Source organism: Ambystoma mexicanum, chromosome 10, assembly GCF_040938575.1.
Source record: "Ambystoma mexicanum isolate Mex_15411 chromosome 10, UKY_AmexF1_1, whole genome shotgun sequence".
In the NCBI taxonomy this organism is placed as follows: domain Eukaryota; kingdom Metazoa; phylum Chordata; class Amphibia; order Caudata; family Ambystomatidae; genus Ambystoma; species Ambystoma mexicanum.
The window spans coordinates 190,456,579-190,470,916 of record NC_090932.1 but is presented as its reverse complement, the minus strand read 5'-3'; the positions used below and the strand labels follow the sequence as shown (position 1 = coordinate 190,470,916).

At 44.3% G+C, this 14,338-nt stretch overlaps 1 protein-coding gene across 1 annotated transcript in view; it reads right to left on the bottom strand.

The window, feature by feature from the left end:
• Positions 1-4,258, bottom strand: part of BIN3 (bridging integrator 3) — a 381,110-nt gene extending 376,852 nt beyond the window's left edge. The window contains exon 1 of the mRNA XM_069617695.1: positions 4,156-4,258. Coding sequence (XP_069473796.1) covers positions 4,156-4,163 — 8 coding nt within the window. The 5' untranslated portion in view covers positions 4,164-4,258. The remainder of the gene's footprint in view (positions 1-4,155) is intronic.
• Between the last annotated feature and the right edge of the window lie 10,080 nt (positions 4,259-14,338).

Below are 14,338 nucleotides of genomic sequence, written 5' to 3'. Positions count from 1 at the left end.
GGCTGTTAAATCAGCCTCTGTAATGCACAGAAGGGCCCCCAGTCTGATAGAATTGTGGTCTCCTTTTTTCACCATTTCTTGTTTGCTTGCTGTTTCTGTGGACCTCAGAGGAAGTTTGGTCTTCAGCAGGAATCCTTTGTATTCCACGCCGAGGCGCAAGTGTCTCTGAGAAGGCAGGAAGCGAGTGAGAAGTCCAAATCTCTGCAGCCCTTTGTCCTTCACCATGCCTGAAAGGAACCAAGTCCCAATGGGGGACTGGCTGTCCTTATTGGACTAACCAGACCGCCCCTTTCTGTGAACTGCAGGGAGGGATGGCAGAAGTTGTGCTGTAGTTCCTGATAAATAATCAGGAACCTGGAAGCTGCTGACAAGCTGACCATTGGAGCAGAAGAGGAAGATGAAGAAAAGACACCTGTAGCGATTTCCAGCGACTAGAGAGCTTGCTGTGTAACCGCATTCTGATGCAACCCTTCCTTCCAATCGAGCTGGGGGGCCGGAATGAGACGACTCCTACACAGAGGCTGGTGATGTCCACTAGTCTCAAGAAAACCTGCCTTTTGAGCCACCCCATGACGTGCTGCGGCCTTGCTGGGCTACAAACAGCCAATACCCTGAGACTTCGAGCCTGAGTGCAGTGCATGGTCTTCTGAAGTTCGAACCTCGCTGAAACTTTGGTGGGCTGTTGCTGGATCTCCAGAGACATGATTTGAATTCGAAAGTCCCCTCACCAGAGTGCAGGACCGAGAGTGAAAAGAACCAGACCAGCGTTATTTGTTCTTGGTCTGACTGCTGTAAAAAAGGTGCCAAATCCACAGACCCGCGAGAATCTGTGAAGACACCTTTGCTGGAAGCCTCCTCTGACTGCTGCTGCAAGGTCCTATCCAGTTCTTTTGTCTCCAGACCAAGAATCCAGGTCCTGTGCTGCTGCATCATGAAGGCATAATCAACAAAAGGAAAGACACCGTCAACTAATAAAATCATGTGTACCCTGACTCCCAAATACAGGACCTGTGTCAACAACCGCTAAAGCAAATATGGGTTGTACACATCTAGGTCAAAAAAGATATTTCATGATATACCTGATTCATTACTATAATAAGCTTACACAATCTATTAACAATAGGCAGAGCGCAATACGCCAATTCAAAAATTCTTTTTTGTATTTCTTCATTTAGGTCTTTATGGGTAGACCTATTCTGAGTTGGTGACGCAGTCAGCCACTTCTGAATGTGATAGTGGTCAAAGCGCACTCTTAAGGGTCTGTACCCATTCTTATTGTTACACTGATTACTCAGATGATTTGCTCTTTTCTGAAGAATCTGTAAATTGGCCGAGAAATAGGCTGCCTGCAGAAGTGCCTAGAAAGAGCGATGGGAAGCAGAAGCAAGACCCACGCGCTGGAGAACGAACAGAGGACCATAGTCAGCAGGAGAAAAGAACTGACATGCTTATGCTACACTTACATCGTACCACGCGGTAGGATAACTATATCAATTGTTACTTCAGCGATTAGATACCGGCGGGTTTGTAGCGCTATATAAAACTACATATTATCATGCCAAATCACAACCATAATGGTCTCAGAGCATTAAAAAAAAACAGCTATTCGGTCACATGTAGGCCACTGGTCTCTACATTCTAAGCTTCAAGTTAAGAACATGTAGTCAAGACAAAGGATTCAACGGGCATTTCACAGGCAGATGACTTTGATTTACAAAGATATGCTTCATAGTTGGCTTGTTGGGGAAAGGTGGATTTACCAATCATGAGAGGTTGCTGTGACATTGCTCAAAAGGAGATAGCAGCAGCTCTGTGCCCAACACAACGTGCAGGCCTCATCGGAACCTATGCCTCCCACCTTTCGTCGTCCCTTCTCATCTCCAGTCTCTCTATCCTCAGGCTGCACTCCCCACTCTTTTCCTCATAGGGCTCCACTACTGTTTCTATTAAACGGAGTGGGACCATAGTAGCCCTCAAGTGACCCTCACTTTACCCTTATTTTATCACAAAGTGCACTTAGGACTGGCTTCCATAGTCCAACAGCACGAACAGTGTACTTATGACATATCTGCATGTTGCTCCAGTTATATAGCACTGATCTGAAGACTAAAAGAAACTCGAACTAGTTGAACCTTGCCACTGACAAACTACGGCTAGGGTTCAATGCCGCTAAAAACAATGTGCCACTATGTACCAATTGTAGACCATCGTGAGTCTTTCACTGTAGCATTAATGGACACAGTCCCCTCTCCCCTTTGTTTGCCTCTGGGAGAAGGACTGCCCCTCTAAAAATGATAAGGGGGCTCAGCCCAAGCGCATATACGCAAGAGACTCAAGACCCCACAGGGCCTTTGGTGAAGTGCAGTGTCTATGGGTGATGCATGTTTGCCAGCTCACCCAAGTACTACCATATATATAGTCGTCAATCTGACCCATTCCAATCTGTAGGTACTTTTCCAGTCCTGTTATTTTTGCAGTCGGGGATTTGTAGTTCTGCCTTTCACCATTATAAAACTCAAACGACATGTCCCAGAATGCAAAGAAAAAAGGACTTGCTATGTACCTACAGAGTGGAATAGGTCATGTTGGCAACTATGCAGGGCTCAAGTCGAGGGCACATGCGGGGGGACGGAGTCCCCCCACTTTATTCAGAGGGTGGACTCAGTCCCCCCCCAGCTAAAAGAGAAACATGGATTGAATTTATGAAGAACTCAGGGATCAAACCGCAGTCAGGTTTGTAGGTCAGACACTTCACCACTGCACTATAAAGCCTTATTAAAAATAACAAACAACTAAAGGTGAAATATCCCATTTCGGTACTGCAAGTCCATGGGAAAACATTTGAATTGGTTCTTGGGAGTTTAAAACATGCACACAATTTAACGTTTTCAAAATCACTATTAGAAGAAAATATCCTCTCTTGGTTTTGTGTGTGTGTTGATTTTATGAAAGGCAAATGCCATTCGACCTGTTCAATTTGGGTTGTTATGCAAAGCCAATTTAATGAAATGCGCATATTTCACCTTGATATCAAAATTTCTGACGTCACATCCGATTGTGTTTGTTGATGAGTCCCCCCACTTACATTTTTAGGACTTGACCCCTACAATTATGCTACCACCTGCTTTAATCAATGAACATGCCATTTACACCAACCAGGTAAAATACTACAAACATAATTGATTGGGGCCCCATCTCGCTCTCCCGAGCTCTGCTCCACATAGATTTTCGCACTCAATAATCATTTGAATGGGGCACCTCACACCTGCTACTTAATTGTTGCATCTCAATAATATGATTACCATTTTTACTTTCCACCGCACCATTATCTGCTAGACAATCACTGGCTGCAGGAGAGCAACTGCTACTAGCTACTTGCACACACTAATATCCACATGAATACACCACCAACCTTTGGTACACGACCTTCTAGTCAACCTCGAACCATCCTTGTTTACAGGATAGACCTAGTCAGTAGTAAACCGAGCAGGATATGTGCAGCGGGGACTCTCCTTTGGATATATAAACCCCCAAGGGCCAACACCAACCTCTTCTGATCTGCACTCATCAATACTTCAGGTTACTTCTTGCCTGTGTCGTCCACTAACTTCCCCTCAAAGGACTCAGTGCCAAAAAGTACTTAGAACGACAAGAGATGTGCTATTCAAGACCTCTTTACGGTATGGATTGATTAGTACTGGCCAGAGTATAATGTCAATCGTCGATCCCCCCCCACCCCCACCCAAAAAAAAAACACAATGCTTTGAAAGGGCTTCACGTTACGAGCCCTGTTAACACGTCAACAAATGTTGTGAGGCATTAGAGGTACTGGCGGAGGTATACAAACTCTAGGCGACGACAACACTTAATGTAGGGGATGGAAAGTTGGAGGGGGTCAAAGGATACATTTGAACAATGTGGGAAGGGCGCGTTCTTGTTATCGACCCACCTATAACCACCAGAAGTGCCATCAAAGCTAAGATGAACACGCGGGGGTTGATGGGTGTGTTAAAGGGTCACTAATTCATCGCTTTGGGACCGGCAATTGAGTCGGTGATCTCTTGAAGAAAGTCAGATTTGGTCATATAAATATACATTCCCGCCTCAGGCTCAATAATAGCTGCTCCCCAGTGATTCTATTGCCCTCCCTCTCACCAGCTCATTTCTTTTGGAATCCCCCCACTCTTCCGCCTCGGACTCTTTTAGACTCCAACACTGCTTCGCCCCTCCTATACCGGAAATGACGTTGACAGAAGCTTGCTGCATTGCAATCGGGGAGGGGTTTCAGAAGGTCTCCACGGCAACAGCTGCGGCAGGCGGTGCAAGCATCTGAGCAGGGTAAACACAGAAAAACAGAACCGAAACGGTAATCCAATGTTGACAGACATGCAAATGCTAATGACACACGTGCTACCAGGGAAATAACACGCAGCCAGATATGCATACATGCCAACGTTTTGGAGTACCTGGGAGTTGGATTTCGTGAAATAAAGCGGGAAAAAAGGTGTTATATTTTTGGAAGAAAATTCAGGATTCTCGCCTAAATCAGGCGGGCTGGCATGCATGGCTAAGCTGGACAATAGTGCTCCTGGTGACACCTAACGCTGGTCATTGGCCCAGCCTTAGTGCAGTGCTGCCTGGGCGACCAGCCGGGGTGCCTTTAGACCCCCGCCATGCCAGCTCAGGGGAGTCTTTCAAGGTCTCCCCCGGAGCTGGCGTGGTGGGAGAAGGCGCGGCAGGAGCCTTATTGAAATTAAATGCACCCACTCTTGTGCTGGCACCAGGCTTTCCAGCATGGGAGCAGGGCACATTTAATAGCAATAGGGCGCTGATGCTATTGCATCAGTGCCAATTGAAAAATGTGAAACCCTCCCCTCTGCCATGTCCAGGAGCAGTGGGGGGGGGGGCATATTTTTGTTTTGGTGCCTTGTGCGCTGCCACCAGGGCAGTTTCTGGCCAACTTGGTGCCCAGGATGAAACATCAGAATGCACCCCCCAACTGGCACACGTCACTTCCAAACTACACCTCTGTTGTGCGACAAAACCCCTCTTCAATAGGAATAAATAATTGCTATATAAAGGAGGCTGGTTTCATTACATTGTAATTCAAATAATTAACAGAAGAATTCTAATGTGAAAACACAGCTGTTGCTGCCCAAGTAAATTATTTTTCTGTCACCTCCTCTTTCGGGAAGGCCTTGCCTGAATGCAGTTTCAAACTGACCGTACTGGCACACTGCGGTGTGAACAGCCTACCAGGGTTTGACCTTACCCTGTGTTGCAAGTGTTCGGTTCGTACCACCTCACTTGCATTTCGCAAGGGGCAATACTGGACTAACTATATCATTTTTTTTTAATTCATTTAGCTGATCGAAATCAACCTTTCAAATTATACACTATGTACGGTGTTTCTCCTCTTTTTATCTGTAGGAATGATTGAGCCGTAACCTGTACGAGACCTAAGCATAGGAGTACAACACCTTACTGCACACATGCAAAAAAATGAAAACCCGGGGGGACTTTGGATGGACCCTCTTTTCAAGAGTCTAGTGTTGGTCAGGCCAGATGGGCTGGTGCCCCTGGTTTAATAAACAGACAAAGCCTTATTTATTATAACAAGCGAGAACGGCTTATGTTTATATAATTGAAATCTGTCAAACCAATCACCGGTACACTTTTGTAGTATTACATACTGTGTTCCTAACACAGGAGCTCTCTGCTAGTACTTGGAAGCAACATTACTTAAAAGTTCTCTTTACATCTACTTCGTTGTCAACACTTTCACATTAACTATAATAATATTAAATTAGGTCCCGTGGGATCACCTTGAGAATAAGTGCATTCACATTTGGTAAATAAGTACTTAACTAGATCAGTGGGTTCACTTGAGAACCAGTGCATTCACATTTGGTAAATAAATTCTTAAATAAATCAGTGGGTTCACCTGAGAACCAGTGCATTCACATTTGGTCAATAAATAATTAAATAGATCTGTGGGATCTCCTAGATAATAAGTGCATTCACATTTGGTAAATAAGTACTTATATAGATCAGTGGGTTCACCCGAGAACCAGTGCATTCACATTTGGTAAATAAATAAATAGATCTGTGGGATCTCCTTGAGAATAAACACATTCACATTTTGTAAATAAATAATTACCTAGATCAGTGGGTTCACCTGAGAACCAGTGCATTCACATTTGGTAAAGAAATAATGAAATTGGTCTGTGGGATCTCCTTGAGAATAAACACATTCACATTTTGTAAATAAATAATTACCTAGATCAGTGGGTTCACCTGAGAACCAGTGCATTCACATTTGGTAAAGAAATAATGAAATTGGTCTGTGGTATCTCCTTGAGAATAAACACATTCACATTTGGTAAGTAACTACTTAAATAGACTAGTGGGTTCACCTGAGAACCAGTGCATTCACATTTGGTAAATAAATAATTAACTAGATCTGTGGAGTCTCCTTGAGAATAAACGCAATCACATTTGGTAAATAAATACTTAAATAGGTCGGACCAGCGTCTCCTCACAACTAGTAGCATCAGAATGTCACAAGGACGTACAACACTTAACACAACAATCAACAATCACCCAGTCTGGCTACCGGGCCATAATCTACCTCTATACTGAGCTAGGCGAGGCCCTCAGTGTGGCTATAACCGTGAGAAATGGAACTGAACCTGTTTTTGATTGAACCAAACCTAACCCACAAACCAAGACGAGCCTCTGGAAAACAAGCGGGACCTTTCCCCTACAAGGGTGAACAAACCCCCTCAGGGCACCACAGTGCCGTACCCATCGAGTACTCTAGTCGTCCAAACCCACTTCGTTATATGGCATGTTAAATCATCCCCACACCCTGCGTGAGCGACTGAATGAGAACAGCCTTTCAGCGCCACCGGGACAGGGGCGGAAAATAATACTTTTCCTGCTGATCCTCTACCGCCCACGTGTTACCATAAGCTGGCACACGCTGGGAACGGTGTCCCTATCTCACACTTTCCCTTTCCTACCTGACAGCAAAGTCGCAGCGCGAGACCCGACTCCGCTCTCTTTCACACAAGCGGTGCCGGGTAGGGTGAAGCACCGGCAGAGTGCTCCTTCAGATATCGTACCCCAGCACGCTCTCTCGACCCCAGGTGGGGGAGAAAGGAATGCCAGCCTAGAAAGGCGGACAGCCTACGGGCGGCGGGGCGGCCCAGACACAACCGAGGGCCTGGGTGCCCTCTGTGTCGGTCTGGCGCTGCTTCTCTCCTTGCATCTCCAGGCACTCTGGGCTCTTGAGCTGCCCAGGGACTTTCCACTACTCTCCCCCAGCAAGGGACTCACGCCGGTCATGAGGTGAAATCACCTCACAGACAGCCCCGCTCCCCCTGCTGGTGGAGCCTACCATGTCTGCGTGCCAAACCCATGCAGAAAAGTGAAACGAACATAGAGAGAGGACAAAAACCAAACAGGCCAGACAAGCAAAACGTGACACATAGCCCATGCACATAACTGAAACCCACAGGAAATGCATGTTTACACTGACCCCCTTCTCCTTCAAAAACCCTTGTCCCTATGGGTTTCTCTGCTCCCGAAGGGCATACAATACAATATGACATTTGTCATTCCATAGTAATGGCACAGTCCACCATTGTTTAGAATAACCCATTGATTCATTAGTACAAGCTTCTGTACATGTAATTGTGTGAACAGGCAGTCCCCTTCTGATAGTTTCAGTTTGGGCTCATTGAGATCGCCAGAGCTCAGTCACAGAGTCTGGCCTTTGCATGCTTTCCTCTTTTGTTGGGAATAACGTGTTGGAGTCCCCAAAACCTGATACCTCTCTTCTGATCCCAGACTGATCTGCGGGTCCTGGAGTTGTATCCTCACTTCCATACCAGTATCCTATGGCTAAGCCTTCAGCACTTTCATCTCCTTCCTCTTCTTCTGGACTGGTTGAAATGATTCAAAGCCTTTGGGCCATTTCAGGGGTTGGAGGTTCTCTCTCCTCCGCATTCTCTTCTCTCTTGACTTGGAGGCTACAGACGGTACAGTACTTGGGCCTGCCGGTTGTGGGATTTCCCAGTGGACAGATTCCAGTTGATGACTTCTGGCGCTCCTCTTACTGGGGGGAAAAAGGAACTTCAGCAACAGTCGGATCCATTTCCACACCATACCCTATGGGCAGGAGATTATTTCTGTGGAGGGTCTTCACCACCCTCGGGGGGGCCTTCCCTTCTCAATCTGAACATGGGCAACCCTGTCAACTGTCGCTCAATCAGATAGGGCTGCGATTCCCAGCTGTCTCCCAACTTGTTTCGCCCTCTCTTCCCTAAACTTCTAATGAGCACCCAATCCCCTGGTTGCAGGTTGTGGAACTGGACTTTATCATCATACCTTTTCTTGGTTTGCTGCGCATTAAGTTTGGCAGTGGCTTGTGCCAGTTGGAAAGCTTGGGACAATTGATCTTGAAGGTCCCTCACATACTTTCGGTAGTTTTCTACCCCTGTCCCATCAGAGGAGACCCCAAAGCTCAAGTCTATGGGTAGCTGGGCATCCCGGCCGAACATTAGTTGATACAGAGTGAATCCAGTGCTCTCATTCCTGGTACAGTTGTACGAGTGAACTGGAGTGGACACATGTTGGCTCTACTTCAGTTTCTCTTTGGCACTCAGTGTCCCCAGCATACCCAACAATGTGCAATTGAAACCTTCGGCTTGTGCATCGCCTTGTGGGTGGTAAGGGGAGGTTCTAGTTTTCTTTACCCCAATCATCTGCATGAGTTCTTTGATGAGTTTGGATTCAAAGTCTCACCCTTGATCAGAATGTAGGCGAGCAGGCCAGCCATAACGCTGCAGCACCTACCTTAAGCAGCATTTTTTTCAGGAAAACAAATGCTTCTGAGCCGTGAAGGGGCTCTTTCTGGTCCTCTGTCCCGTCCCGTGCCTGCTTCCTGGAAGAGGCGTGGCTTGAGTGACACACGTGAGGCATCACGTGACCCCCAGCTGCCTCAAAACACGGAGACACTCACCCTTGCAGCGTTAAGCCCGAGGGAGTAAAGCACATCGGCTGTTGTGCGGCTGTTTGGCGCTGGGGCGCACCACCTCAACTTGGGGAGACTGCGGAGAAATAATCTCTTTGATCCCCTTTTTGAACGTAAATCCATGTCATTACAATTATAAATACCAGCAGGAAAGGAAACGTATCCACAGAATCCCGTATTGTTCTACCTCTCGCATTTCTATACTCTGTAAATCTTGCGGCACAAGGGCTGTCCTCGAAATCAATAAGACAACCATAAAGAGAGGCGAAGAACGATGGCCTCGACTACAATAGCAACAGATGACAGCAGTAACATCTCTATAGGAGGGGCTACAGCCCGCCCACTTACAAGAGCAACTTCAAGACTTCCACTGCAACAACGGGAGAGACTGGGGAATATCCACAACATACACAAAGAAAGAGGTAAGATCTCTGCCTTTCCCAGATTATCGAACATTGACTTGCTCAAAAATTCAGAAAACACAGAGATGGGAGGGAGGGAACTGAGGAGGGAAGCAATCAAAAGAGATACGAACATCAACCAATTTAAATTGACAACACCAGCAATCGCACACATAAATACAATTACAAAAGTTCATGATGAAGAAAACGTTTTTTGTGAGAAAGCCTCTAGGGAAAGTCCGACAACAGAGAGGGCAGACAAAGTCCAGATCTTACCCACAGGCGAAAACGTTATAGTACAGCAGTGCATAAATGAAAAGGAAATAAACTGTGAAGAATCAGATCCAACAACACCATCGCTAGCTGAACACCTAAACGTGACAGACGCCGAACTAACAGACCTCGGGCTGTTGATGGAAGCTCAGCAAAATAGAACTGATTTAAGAACTGAAGGGGATGAAATAAGAGAAAGTTTGCCCGTGGAAGAAAGGAACGAGGTTTGTCTAACAACGATAAACAGAGAACATGACGGAGAATATCCACCAGAATCTCTGTTAGAGCTAAATCAAAAAACCAGAGTACTAATGACAATTGAAGATGAAGATATTAACAGCGTAAACAACACTGAAAAAGTCATACAACTAATTAACAAAGACTTGGACGAATCAGTATACTCAGATGCTTCCGAAATACTATCAAATACTATCAATAAGTGATAAAGGAGAGAACCACAAGACAGATAACAGCAGAATACCACACGATGACTTGAATGTCTCCAAAGAACAAATAAATAACATAAAGGCACAAATGGAAGCAGGACCAAACGAGAATGACTACAAAAAATTGGAATCATTAATCAAGCAAAGATCGCAGAAAAGAGGACTTAGTCAGAAAGAGGGAACTGACCCACATAGACAGATAAACCAGCTTCTTCAATTAGCAAAGAAAAAACTGCATTCCCCCTTAATCGGGAAAAGACTTGCTGCCAAAAATGGTGGTCAGGAAACCTCAATAGCCGAAGAGATTGGTGAACATGAATGGAGAGAACATTTTATTAAAACAATGGAAGGAAACACAATGAAGAGAATAACAACAGGTAACAGATTAAAACCCGGCCAAGAAAGCAGTCCCTCTCCAGGAGCTGATACATCGACATACTCGCAACTGACAAAAGATGCTTGCATTCAACATTCGAAAAGAGGCGCCGGTTCCTTAACGTTCAAATGCAACAAGGGGAAAAGTCTTGCGAAAACGCCACGACGATATCCACCGCAACACAAACAGATGAATGCTCACCACAAAGAAAGGCTCAACACACCATCCACTCGCAAAGTATTAAAAAAAAACCAACAGGAAACACTAAAGAGAGCATAAACATCAACGAAGAAGTAGTTGTAGGTCCAACTTCATTCCCAGAACTGGGAACACAATTGCAGAATAATGTAATGGCCGCCTTAACAATCTCACTAGCCCCATACATGAAATTGTATGAATCCATCAGTGAAAATGTAAAGGACAATAACGCTCTCGTAGCTTTAATGCTCACCAAGCTAACTGCCCAAGAAATAACAGCTTTAAAACTGGAAGCGAGGTTAAATCAAGAAGCAGAAACCTCAGCAGCATGGCAAAGGAGACTGTTTGACCTTGCAAGAGGAGATAGACAAGAAAAAGACATCCTGACAAACGCCTTGCTAGACTCATTAAAATGGATGCGGAAATCCATTGAGTCTGCAGAGAGGAACCAAAAACTCCAGAGCTTAGATTCAACTACTAAACAAATGGTCATGAGGGAAAATAGACCCGATACAAGTAGTTTTGAGGGCTATAACAAAGAAAACCAAGAATACTGCACAGTATCAACACATAGTGAAAAATCGAATAAAGTCATGCTATCAAAAACTAGAGCGCAAGACCCAGACGTTTCAAGAAATCGACCAAGTAGCATTAGCGAAAACACGACTCGTAAGGAAAAAATCTCTGAAGGTCCGGTTGAAGATCCGAGGAAGAACAAAAAGATTAAGCAAGCCGACGATCTCTTAGCCGAAACAAGAGAAAACGAGTATATAAAGAAAAACTTGAACAAAGACGAGCACTATCCCGTGTTCGGTCATAAACAAGGGCAGGAGACCCAAGAAAATGCGGCCGAAGCTACAAAAACACCAAAAAAAACACTCAAAAAAACTAAAACTGTAGAGGCTAAAGAAAAGGGAATTCCGAATACCTCAAAAAAAGGAGAGGGATCCATAAAAGGCATACGATCAATATTTAGGAATGTTAAACAAACAAGAGAAAACGAAGACGTGACCTTAAGTAAAGAAATAGAACGAACAACTCGACCTCTTCCCAAACAAAGTGAAAGGCATGTAGTGCTGATCACCGAGGACGAAGATAGCGTCCTAGAGTCGCATGATGATTCAAGAGATCTGATCGAGGACGCCTCTTTCTACATTGAAGAGGTGGAAGTAAACAACAGGCAATATCCAATGGAAGTGGCTGAGTTTTCATGTCAAGAGCAAAATGAAGTAAGGCCACTACAAGGGGAAAAAAAAAAAACGATGATGAAAGCTCGTACTTAGACTCGGATGAAGACGACTACCATGAACGTCCAGGGTTCCTAACATTAGATGAAAAAAGAAATAGAACTAACAGGGAAAAGCTTCCGACTGAAAAAGCAAAGACCAAGAGCGACCTTCCTAGAGAAACGCATAACCCATGGAACCCAAAGCACCCGAGGAAAAAACAGTTCAATGATCAGGATCGCAATCAAATGAAAAAACAACAAAACGAAAGAGTCCTGTCTCCTAAAAAGGTGCTGGTTGAAAACTTGCTTGAAGAAAACGAAGGAAAAAACCTAAACCGGAAAAACGTGATAGCCCTGCTTCACTGTGTGGATAAATTGAGAAAGCTAAGAAACGAAGATATAGCGGTGGTTGAATACGTTGACGAAGAACGCGAGGACAAAGTGGTTTTACATCTGAAATCAAGAACACACAAAGAATTAATTTTAAAAGATGGAAAAGAGTTGTTGAAACGAGGCTACGAGATTCGAGAAGTTTTAAATAATCCAAAAATAGACGACAACAAGAAAAAAGAGCAAACACTTCGAGAACAGAAAAGGGCATCAAAAACTCCTTTACCGTAAAAGGGAGCGGTCAGAATGCAAAAAGAAAACTTCAAAATAACAGTGGCAAACATGAAGGGTGAACTTGTTGAAATGGTGAAAGATGACTCAAGAAAAACAGAAAAAACAAACAGGGACAGAAAAGACAGTCTGAAAAGGAATGTAGAGCTCCAAGAAGACTGGCTATGGTTAGCAAATTCCCTATCCTCAGATGGAAACGACCGATAGCAAAAAAAGTCGGAAGCAAGAAATGAGGAATCACTGTTCTCTTGGAACACGAGGGGATTTAAGCACTTGATGACTTAGGAGAACCCACAAATGAACAACGCTACAATAATATGTTTACAGGAGACCTGGATACGTGACATGCCTGTATGCAGAAATTTCGAGATCGCCATGAACCCCGCAAAAAAAGAACGAGATGGGAGACCCTATGCCGGCCTAATCACATTAATAAGAAAGGGAAGTGGCTGGCGGATCATGGAGAAAGGTAATGCAACCCACCTCATACAATGGACTCTGTTAGAAACCAACAGCGACTCTAAAAATGTGGAAATGTCTTCCCTATTAGTGATAAACATCTACTGGAACCCAGCAGGAACAACAACCACCCAGTTCCTACAAGCAATAACAGACATAATAGTCAAAAGAAGGGAACAGAATTCAAATTGTCAAATAATTTTATGTGGTGACCTAAACATAAAATGCCTGACAAAAAATGGGCTCCCGCGGTTAGAAGAACTACAGATGGGGAACTCAAATGCGGCCAGATGGGCACAGATGGCAAAAGGTTTTAACCTGCACATGTTAAACGGTCAAACACGTGGCGATATTCCAGGTAAACAAACGTGGTCGAATGGCCAAGCATCGTCAACAATAAATTACATATGGGTCTCTTTACCCCTGATGTTGGAAATAGAAAACTTTGAAATATTATTTCAAAATGACAGTGATCATAACATCCTTAAAACATCATGGAGGAGAGAGAAAAATCTAAAATCTTACGGGAACAGTACTAACCTAGCCTTAAATCCGTCCGCAAATCGAATAAGGCTGACAAAGAAAAACATTTTATCGCTGAAAGAGGTCTTCGTCGAACCAGAAAAAAATTTGACGGGACACCTCAATTATGAAACATTATTAGAAGCCTACAAAATAACGAGCTCAGGACTTAAAATTGACGCAATAACATACAAGCACAAATACAGCAGAGAACTAGTAGAAAGGAGGAAACAGTCTTCTCTGCTAGAGCTGACGACGTGGACTTACCTGAAGAGATAACAACACATGCTTGGATGAAAATGATGGACGAGGTGGAAATTGAAACCGCAATTCGGAAATTAAAAGACTCTTCCGCTGCAGGGCCTGATGGGTTAACGAATATCCACCTGAAGAAAGATCCAAAATCATGGGCAGTGATAATAAACATCTTATTCACGAGAATTGTATTGCAAAGAAAGATCCCAGAAACATGGACAAAAAGCATAACAGTGCCAATATATAAAAAGGGTCAACGAGATCTGCCTACAAATTATCGACCTATCTCGTTACTAGCAACAACAGGAAAGCTTTTTGCAGCAGATTTACAGAAAAACCTGACAAAATGGGCAGAGACGAATAACATCATCGACCCGCGCCAAACAGGGTTCACAAAGCGAACAGGAACTGATCTAAACCTATTTATCATATCAATGCTAAAAACCAACGCAATAGAGTTAAAAAAAGAACTACATTTGGCTTTCATTGATCTAAGCCAAGCATTTGATACCGTAAACA